The sequence below is a fragment of the Triticum dicoccoides genome, chromosome 7A (genome assembly GCF_002162155.2).
Source record: "Triticum dicoccoides isolate Atlit2015 ecotype Zavitan chromosome 7A, WEW_v2.0, whole genome shotgun sequence".
Taxonomy (NCBI): Eukaryota; Viridiplantae; Streptophyta; class Magnoliopsida; order Poales; family Poaceae; genus Triticum; species Triticum dicoccoides.
In genome coordinates, this window is record NC_041392.1 from 219579386 (window position 1) to 219590013 (window position 10628).

The following is a 10628-nucleotide window of genomic DNA, read 5'->3' on the forward strand; positions in this document are numbered from 1 at the left end:
TACTCCGGAAAATACCCGAAACACTTCGGAACCATTCCGGTGTATGAATATAACCTTCCAATATATCGATATGTACCTCTCGACCATTTCGAGACTCCTCGTCATGTCTATGATCTCATCCGCGACTCCGAACAAACTTCGGCCATCAAATCACATAACTCATAATACAAACCGTCATCAAACGTTAAACGTGTGATCCTACGGGTTCGAGAACTATGTAGACATGCCCGAGACATATCTCCGGTCAATAACCAATAGCGGAACCTGGATGCTCATATTGGCTCCTACATATTCTACGAAGATCTTTATCGAGCAAACAGCATAACAACATATGTTGTTCCCTTTGTCATCGGTATGATACTTGCCCGAGATTCGATCGTCGGTATCTTCATACCTAGTTCAATCTCGTCACCGGAAAGTCTCTTTACTCGTTCCATAATGCATCATCCCGTAACTAACTCATTAGTCACATTGCTTGCAAGGCTCATAGTGATGTGCATTACCGAGAGGGCACAGAGATACATCTCCGATACACGGAGTGACTAATCCTAATCTCGATCTATGCCAACTCAACAAACACCATCGGAGACACCTGTAGATCATCTTTATAATCACCCAGTTATGTTGTGACGTTTGATAGCACACAAGGTGTTCCTTCAGTATTCGGGAGTTGCATAATCTCATAGTCAGAGGAACATGTATAAGTCATGAAGAAAGCAATAGCAATAAAACTAAACGATTATTATGCTAAGCTAGCAGATGGGTCTTGTCCATCACATCATTCTCTAATGATGCGATTCCGTTCATCAAATGACAACACATGTCTATGGTTACGAAACTTAACCATCTTTGATTAACGAGCTAGTCAAGTAGAGGCATACTAGGGACACTCTGTTTGTCTATGTATTCACACATGTACTAAGTTTCCAGTTAATACAATTCTAGCATGAATAATAAACATTTATCATGATATAAGAAAATATAAATAACAACTTTATTATTGCCTCTAGGGCATATTTCCTTCACATCGGTAGCTAGCTAGCGCAGGCAGTAGCAACAACAACTAACTCACTAGCTAGCGGCGGCGAGCAGCATCAGCTAGCTCACTCACGCGGCCGCAGCTCGTGGCTCGAGCAGCGGGGCAACTCGCGGGGCCGTAGCTAGGGTCCGGTGGTTGCCCGTGTTGAGGCATTCCGGCGATGTCGCGCTCATGGAAGACCGTGCCGGGAGCTGAAAGTTTCCTCCCGTCAATCATTTTTTATTTTTTAGGTCCCTGTAAAAATTGCCCCCATTCCCATATGTATTACGGAAACGACCCGGAATATGCAGGACCTCGCAAAAAAATCCGGATGGTCGAATATACTGGATCTATTCGGGGTGAAAAAATCGCCGCTATCCAGTAAACTGGAGTTTATTTTGCCAGATCGCCTGGCTTACGAGATCTCCTGGAGATGATCTAATGGCATCTCCAACACCGTCCTCTAAATTACACTCATGTGCCTGGACATGAATACGGGGCCGACCATCCAACCCTGTCTATGAAATGTTTGTCTCTGTTTTTTTCTTATGTCCGAAGCACTCAAAATAATTGTAGGAAATAGCAATAGCACAATTCATTCATAAATAACATGTAAATATCCTAGCGCAACAGTAGTTCAATTATAAATATTACATTCGGATGTTCAACACGTTTTTCAAGTTCATCGATACAAATTCAGTGTTACTTGAGTCCAACATTGCATCAGTATCCGAGAACGTTGGTCATCCAGACATTGTGGCCCTTAAGCTTCATTCAACAATGTACGGGAGTGAATGATCAACCCTTCATTTTGTGGTACATCGCGACAGTGCATTTGGGATATACAACACGATGATTATCAAGTTGTAACATTGAGTGAATCAATGTATTGATCAATATGTAGAGCAATAAAAAGAAAAACTTACAATCCCCATCATTGATGCGCCTGGTGTCCACCTTATCTCCACTTGTGCAATCACGCCGCAATACTTCATGACAGAGTTTGAGATGATGTGCCACCGGCGGGCTAGTGACTTCACATTGCGATCATGAATCACATGCAAGTTGTAAGGTGCGAAGTGCTTGTGCTCATGAAAGCAAGAATGCACATTTCGCCAAATCATTGCGCCCCCTTGCTTCATGCACAATAGTCTGCACTTCTTGCTAACCACGTATCACACAGTAACTCACCCTCCATCACCGAAGTACCACCACCATTGTGCTTGCTCCAAAGAAACAAACGAGAACGCAAAAAAAACAAAGTTCAACGACATTTGGTCGAACGCTTGCCGGGCATGGGTGTCCGACATGGATGTCATCGGCAAGGGGTGGAGGATACCTGGCTGCGGATGAATCCAGGGTGGACGAAGAATAGTCGAAGGCGGGCAGGCGCATGGGAGGTCGAAAGACGTTCGACAAGGCATGTGTGGTGCCCGAAGTGATACAGTGACAACACCATTTTTTTGGGAAAAGACGATGCCGGGTTAGGAGTGTGCAGATATAGAGTAAGGGGGGAAGAAACGAAGTGGGAGAAAAGTGGTCCGAGAGAGAGGGGGTTTTAGTGGACCATGAGTGTCGAAGTCCTACACGACGGACATCCGGACTCCCGCAAACATCGCCAAGTTTGTGGCCGGTTTCCGGAAATTCAGACGCGCAGACGCGTCCGTGGACATTTGTTGCACCGTATTGGATGAAACAAATGTTCGAACAGTTCAGTTCAGATGTTTGCGGACCATTTAAGGGACGTTGTTGGAGATGCCCTAATCTCTGGTCTATGGAAGCTTTGCTAGTTTCAAGATCCACCAGCCCAGCCTCTCGAAGGTGTTTCTGGATAGAGCGTGTGCACGTGTTGTGATTGTCAACATAGTAGTGTGTTTCTCAAAAAAGATCGACGCTGTTTATCAATCGAATGGAAAAGAGTAGATATTTTCTTGCTTCTGTTCTGAAAATTACACTCATAGATCACGCGTTTATGTTTGTTTAGGACAATACTCTCTTCGCCCCTTTTTACTCCGCGTATAAGAATTGTCTGAAGTCAAGCTTCATAAAATTTGATCATATTTATATGAAAAAAATATTAATGTCCACAATACTAAATTTATGCAATATGAAAACCAAAGTCATGACGCATCTAGTGTTGTTGATTTTCATAGTCTGAATATTGGTATTTTTCTCTATAAATTCAATCAAAGTTTACGAGGTTTGACTTCAGACAAATCTTATATGCGAACTAAAAAAGACCGGACAGAGCACGTAGCCGCCGTTCTCCTGGCTGGTGTGCTTTGGGAAGCAACAAACCTCTGCGTCTGCGGTTGGCGGGTTCGGGCCACCAATCCCAAAGCAGGCAACAGAGCAGCACGGCGCAGATGCGGCGCGCGCATCACATTCCTTCATGCTCACCGGTCACGGGAATAGGTACCCACTCACCCACGGTCTCCTGGGCCCGAGCACCACGGACGGCCGGCGCAGCGTCCGGAATCAAAACGAGAGATTATCTTTTTCCAAACGTAGAAACGTACCCACTTCATCATCAGAAATTAAAAAACGTAGGAAACGTACCTACCTCAAACATTGAAAAACGTAGGAAACGTACCCCGTTAATAATGTTCAAGCGTCCCTAAAAAAATGTTGAAATATCCGACGAGTCAGCGTCGTGAGTCGGATCTCACGTGGAGCGCCGATTCACGGTCATGGGAATCCCCAGAAATATGATAAGCACAGTCGTGATCAATGGAACCGGGCCGGGGCGATGCCCTGTTTTTACTCCATTTTTTATACGAAAAAAAAACACATGATAAGCACAGCGAGAGGTATATATGCACACTACTCAAGCGCTCGCATATTTCGGCCCCGAAAAAAGTGATGCTCGTACTGCCCACTGTAGCCAGCTTCCATATTCATATGCGTGGGCGGGGGTGGTCCGGCCTCGACTCAGGACGTGATGCGATGCGATGCGTTGCACCGGCCGGGGCCCTTGTCAGTTGTGCTCGTGTGCCGCACGCTGCCTATCACACTGATCCCGAGTTCATTCATCCGATCCACCATATCATGATGCAAGCGTGTGCACGGAACAACATGCCTTATATTGGAAAAGTTGGGGAACAGGGCATCTATAATCACGAAATTTCTGGCCATATTTTCTTCCAATCACGAAATTTTAGCCATTTCCACCTTCCAATCACGAAAGGATAGAAGTAACGGCAGATGTTGCCAAGATGACGAATTTAGGCATATTATTGTTCAATAAAATGGCCGCATGCATCTCCTAGATGCAGAGGCCGGGAGTCATCCTCCTATTCTAAAAAATTAAAAAAAATTCCACCTCCACTACCAAGGAGAGTTTGATTTTGCATTCGAAATTTCACGTCTTTCGCCTGATAAGGTAATCAATTCCGCTTCCCCCTTACATGGTGAGTTTGAATCTGCATTCGAACCCTCTTACCTTCGAGAAAAAGAATAAACGATAGAATGCTCATGTGGAAATTACCGGTCCCCCGCGTCGCCCATGCTTGGCGACACGGGGGGAAACCCTAGCCGCCCGCAGCGCCTTCCCCTTTGTCTCCCTACCGCGCCGCCGCCGGAGGGTTCGCCGGCGAAGACATGCCGGACCTAAGGATGGTGGCGGCGGGGCGCTTCTGCTCCTCCTGGGCGCACTCGCGCACCTCCTGGCATGGATCGTGGTTGTGTGAGGCGAGAATATGCGGCTTCGGCGTCGTGTGTTCCCCGTGAACTGACCTCATGCTCCGGGCTTGCCGGCTGCGTCCTGGCTGTGGCACATCTTTCCAACGATGGAGTGGTGGCCTCCTAGGACCGGATCCATGGCCAGAAAGGCCATGGGATCCTACCCCGGCGGACGGCCTTGCCAAGCTCGGGATGTGGCAGTATCTACAACCAGCTAGGTGGCCCTGCTCGGCAAGGATTAGCAGCTCCGACAGGTGGCTGCAGTCCCCTTCCAACAACGGCGGCGGATGGTTGGGCCCAGGGCCTTCGGAGGTGCAGTCAGGCGGGCTACAACATGAGACGACTGTCTCACTGCGGATTCTGGTGACCATCGAAGTCTTCAGATCTGATGGCTGCTTTCGGCAATGAGATGCAATCTACATATGACGGCTTGACGCAGAGGGTGGTTGTGCGGCAGCGGCGCTTGGTTTCTACTCCAACGCATGTAGCTGCTGGAATCGCGGAAAAATGATGGCGACTACATGATACTGACTTCGACGAGTTCCGGGGTGAAAACCTAGGTATAACCCGAGTTAGTTATACCTGGCAATGGCGATGTTTTTGCATCGTTACCTTGTTGAAGGCATTGTTCGGTTATGCTCGTATGGTTATTCAGGGTGAAAACCTAGCGTCTGACCTTTTGTGGTTGGATCCAGTGACGACGACGCTTGAGCGCCGCTCCCTTCATGAAGGCGTTGCTGTTGAAGAACCTCGTTGTCTTCGTGGGGTCATGACATGGTTGGTGCGGATATGGTCACAATTGTAGTTTATCCTTGCTTTGGAGGTTTTTTTTTTACCTTTCTCCGCTTAGACATAGTTTTGGTCTTATATGACTTTGCTATGGTCGGCGGATTTTTGTGTGTGTGCGTTGGTGTTGGCTGTGTGCATCCAAATTATGCAGAGGCCGGGTGTGTACTCATCATGTTTGTATTCACTTGATGCTTCATTATGAGTCAATAAAATCCACCCTTTATCAAAAAAAAAAAAGAATGCTCATGTGGATAGAGAGTGCACGTGTGCGTTTAAAGAATGAATGTATGTGCATGTATGTAAGCATCTATGTCTATAGCGTTTTAAAAAAAAGGCACGAGGCAGCGCAGACCTTTCAATTGCAGATCATCTCTACTTACCCCTCGCAAAAACAAAAACAAAATCGTCGCTACTTGCAAAAATAAATAAAAATGATGATCATCTCTACTCCCCCGGGGTCGAACCGAAAAAGATCCCCACCCCGACGGCTATAAAACCAGGAGAGCGCACTCGGCTGTCTCAACACCACAACCGCGCGCCGCGCCACCACACCCGCAGATCCCCGCCGTCGTAAATCTACTTACGTGCTTTGATTGGAGGGTCGCGGTGCGGGGGAGGAAGATGACGGTGGGAGCCGGGATCGCGGTCCAGGAAGACGGCAGCCTGGCGGCGCTGGGGGCCACGGTCCTGACGGAGGTGCGCGACAATGTGCTCGTCACGCCGGCCGCCGGGGGCGGCATGCTCAACGGCGCGTTCCTCGGCGTCCGGTCGGCCCCCGCCGCCAGCCGCAGCGTCTTCCCCGTCGGCAAGCTCAGGTGAGCTGCGCTGTTGGCGTTCTCCGTTGCTCATGCGATTCCTCAGCTCCCTTCAGCTGTTTTGTCTTGTCCGAGCGGTGTTCTGTCATTTGTTTAACGATTAGAAGCGTGTCTTATCTGATGTCTGCCATGTGCAAGGATCTAGATTCAGACAAAATGATTCTGTTGGAGTGCAATGAACCACTATGCAGTAGTACTGCAGTTTGCAATCTTGTCTTCTCTTGACTTTTTGTAAACAGGAGTAACTCCTGAAAGGTAAAACTTTCAGATGTTCGGTAAAAGTTTCCACACTTTTTTTAAAAAACAGAAAGAAAAATCTCTATCTCAACTTTGTACTAACTCTGGTACAAAGTTGTACTAAGCTTGAGACACTTATTTTGTGACGGAGGAATATATGTGAAAAAAGATGTGTTTCACTTCAATTCAAAATTACTGTTCAAGAAGAGTAGTTGGGAACTGTTTTTTTGTTGTTGATGTTGATGAAAGGAAATCCTCAACTCAGCAAGAACGTTTTGGGTCCTACCATTACAGTTATTTTCCCCTGAAATAGAAAGTAAACAACCAAGGACCCTTGGGTGGCAAAAATGAATTCTTGGTATTTATGTTACTATAGTTAACTCATACTAAAGATTACAGAATTGGCTGAACTGAAAGAATATGTGGCATGCTGGTGTTTCAGGGACCTGCGATTCATGTGCACGTTCAGGTTCAAGATGTGGTGGATGACACAGAGGATGGGCTCGTCGGGCCGCGACATCCCCGCCGAGACGCAGTTCCTGATCGTCGAGGCCGCCGACGGCGCCGGAGACGAGCAATCCGCGGTGTACACCGTCTTCCTCCCGATCCTGGAGGGCTCATTCCGAGCTGTACTCCAGGGGAACGAAAATAATGAGCTGGAAATTTGCTTGGAGAGTGGTAATTCAGACAATCATGGAAACTTTTCTCCATTGACTTGAGCACAGTTGTTTCATGATGTATAATAGTACTCTTGTTTTTCTTTTTCTTTTTTGCAGGTGATCCAGCCGTAGAATCATTTGAAGGCACCCATCTAGTTTTCGTCGGTGCGGGATCAGATCCGTTTGAGGTCATCACAAATGCTGTCAAGTATGCCAATATTTTCTGTAATTAATCTTCTATTTTAGTACCCTACACTTCTCTTGATCAAATACACCAACTGCTTTCCATGAATGCACTGCTTTCTCACTGACATCACATGAGTTGTCCTTTTGCAGAGCAGTTGAGAGGCACCTGCAGACATTCTCTCACAGGGAAAAAAAGAAGGTACCTTCCTGTAGTAGTACACAGTATCGTATGCATTTTTGCATCCTTGCTATTTCAGTGCCTCTAAAACTCTCACCTTGCTGCAGATGCCAGACATGCTAAACTGGTTTGGCTGGTGCACATGGGATGCATTTTACACTGATGTTACCGCTGAAGGAGTGAAGGAAGGACTAAGGAGGTGTCTTTCCGATCTCGTATATTTCCGCCGATACTATGCTTACCATATGAGAATCATACTGAAATTCCATAATGTATTTTTGTATTTTTTTCCCCAGTTTTGAAAAAGGTGGAACAGCTCCAAAGTTTGTCATAATCGATGATGGGTGGCAATCGGTCAGTATGGACCCTGCTGGAAGTGCATTCGTATCTGATAATGCAGCCAAGTAAGCAGCCAAGAAGAATTTTTTTTCTCAATCTTTACCTGTCTTGCAGTCGCGATCACTGATATTTGTTTGTCCTGTATCTATAGCTTCGCAAACAGATTATATGATATCAAGGAGAACCACAAATTTCAGAAAAATGGGAGGAAGGGTCACAGGGAAGAAGATCCAGCAAATGGCCTCGCGCATATTGTCAGTGAAATTAAGGGGAAACATGAGCTAAAGTATGATGACACTTGTTTGTTTGTTGCCTCGTACAGCATGATAAATTTGTGTCAGTTCTCATCTTTAATACTTCTCATGCCAAAATTCAGGTACGTTTATGTATGGCATGCGATTACCGGGTATTGGGGTGGCGTAAGGCCCGGTGCCGACGGGATGGAGCATTACCAATCAAAGATGCAATACCCTGTGCCATCACCAGGAGTCCAGAAGAACGAACCCTGCGAGGCCTTCAACAGCATAGCAGATAACGGCCTTGGCCTTGTGGACCCTGACAAAGCATTCAGCTTCTACAATGAGCTCCATTCATATCTTGCATCTGCCGGGGTCGACGGCGTGAAAGTAGACGTGCAGAACATTCTCGAGGCGCTAGGCGGTGGCCATGGTGGGAGAGTGCGTCTGTCTAGGAAGTACCAGCAGGCTCTAGAAGCTTCCATCGCACGGAATTTCCACGATAACGGTATAATATGTTGCATGAGCCACAACACTGATAACTTATACAGGTACGCTTTTTTTGCTATTGAAACTACATATACTCACTCAAGCTTGGTGCAATTGCCTGAAAATATACGGTTGATCTTTGCCACAGTTCAAAAAGAAACGCGGTTGTGAGAGCCTCTGATGATTTCTGGCCTAGAGACCCAGCTTCACATACCATACACATCGCTTCTGTCGCGTACAATACTGTTTTTCTTGGAGAGTTCATGCAGCCGGACTGGGACATGTTCCATGTGAGTGAGAATCACTGCTCTGTTCTGCTCTCTTGCTTACTACTCTTGATCATGTAGTGCCTGAACTTGTAAGCTTCTTTTCATTGTCGTGCTGACAGAGCGTTCACCCAATGGCGGAATATCACGCTGCGGCGCGGGCAGTCGGCGGTTGCGCTATATACGTGAGGTAACGAACATTACAGAGCAGTAGAGAACTTTCAGCTTTTCCATACGTGTATATCTTTAGACAATTATCAAATTTTTCATTTTCATGTGCTGAAACTGAAAGATATCTTTGATGCTAACTGTGCGTGTGATCATGGCAGTGACAAACCCGGAAACCATGACTTCGATCTGCTGAGGAAGCTTGTGCTTCCTGATGGATCGATCCTGCGAGCCAAACTCCCCGGGAGACCGACCGGGGACTGCCTCTTCTCTGATCCCGCAAGGGACGGCAAAAGGTTAGAACTTGCAGCAACCAACTTCGTTTCTACTAGTTGACGACCCTGACACGGTTCTGAATTTCTCTGAACCGTTTGGTGTGGACTGCAGCATTCTCAAGATCTGGAACCTGAACGCGCACTCCGGCGTGATCGGCGCCTTCAACTGCCAAGGCGCCGGCTGGTGCCGAGAAGGGAAGAAGAACGTCATCCACGACGTGCAGCCCGGGACCATCACCGGGGCCGTCCGGGGACGGGACGTCAGCCGCCTTCTGGAGGTCGCCGGCGATGGCTGGAACGGCGACGTGGTCGTGTACTCGCACGTCGCAGGTAAAGCATCCTTCAACCAGAACCAGCGCGTCGTTGTGATCTTGGACTAACTGACGAGCGATGTGAGTCCTGCCTTTTTCTTCTCCTTTCTCTTCAGGGGAGGTGACCGTCCTGCCGAAGGACGCGGCGCTGCCGGTCACGCTGAAGCCGCGCGAGTACGAGGTGTTCACCGTGGTGCCGCTGAAGCGGCTGCCGAACGGCGCCTCCTTCGCGCCCATCGGCCTGATCGGGATGTTCAACTCCGGCGGGGCGGTGACGGAGGTGAGGCACGGCGGCGACGCCGGCGTGGAGGTGAAGGTGCGGGGCGCGGGCACGATTGGAGCCTACTCCTCGGCGAGGCCGAAGCGCGTGGCTGTGGATTCGGAGGCGGTTGGTTTCTCCTACAACGACGGCTCCGGCCTGGCCACGTTCGAGGTCGGCGTGCCGGAGCGGGAGCTCTACTCGTGGACGGTCTCGATAGAGTACTGAGACGAGATCGTCTGCTTGGGTGACAGTAAGTTCAGACGAGGGTGTTTCTCGTTGCACAGATCGAATGAAGGTTTCTGAAAGGGCGCCGAAGCCGCGCCTGGGGAAGCTGCGATGTCTTTGTTCTTGCAGACGTCACGTTGCCGCTAGTTTGTGTTGCCTGTGATTTATTATTTGCGCTGAAGAGTACATGTGCTTGACCTGTATTCCCTGATGGAAGCTAAAAATTGTATTGTGATTTCTGAACACCAACCATTTTAGTGCAGAAAGTTTTTCCTTTTTCTCTTACTACGTATGTGCCCGTGCGTTGCCATGCGGAAAAATATATTTATTAACACAATAAGATGGTTATATTGGACAAATCTTGATGCAAAATAAATAGATAAATACAATAATGTTTTGGTTATATAAAGCATCATTTTTTTATCATTTACTCCTCCGTCTCAACAAGTGTCTCAATTTTTTATGTCTCGTGTCGATCGCCAGGGAAGCGTTTC

The 10628-nt window shown here is 47.7% G+C and overlaps 1 protein-coding gene across 2 annotated transcripts; it reads left to right on the forward strand.

Moving 5' to 3' along the window:
* Positions 1-6006: 6006 nt before the first annotated feature.
* LOC119329720 (probable galactinol--sucrose galactosyltransferase 1) lies at positions 6007-10419 on the forward strand. Of its 2 annotated transcripts, XM_037602796.1 has the most exons (13): positions 6008-6303; positions 6983-7218; positions 7317-7407; positions 7536-7584; positions 7671-7762; positions 7860-7967; positions 8054-8188; positions 8279-8689; positions 8776-8917; positions 9016-9083; positions 9223-9357; positions 9449-9666; positions 9764-10419. In XM_037602796.1, exons 1-13 carry the CDS (start codon positions 6110-6112, stop codon positions 10132-10134), a joined length of 2250 nt encoding a protein of 749 aa, XP_037458693.1. In that variant the 5' UTR covers positions 6008-6109; the 3' UTR covers positions 10135-10419. The 2 variants fall into 2 exon arrangements, with proteins under 2 accessions (XP_037458692.1, XP_037458693.1); XM_037602795.1 differs by having other exon boundaries at positions 6007-6303; positions 8054-8689.
* Positions 10420-10628: the final 209 nt, after the last annotated feature.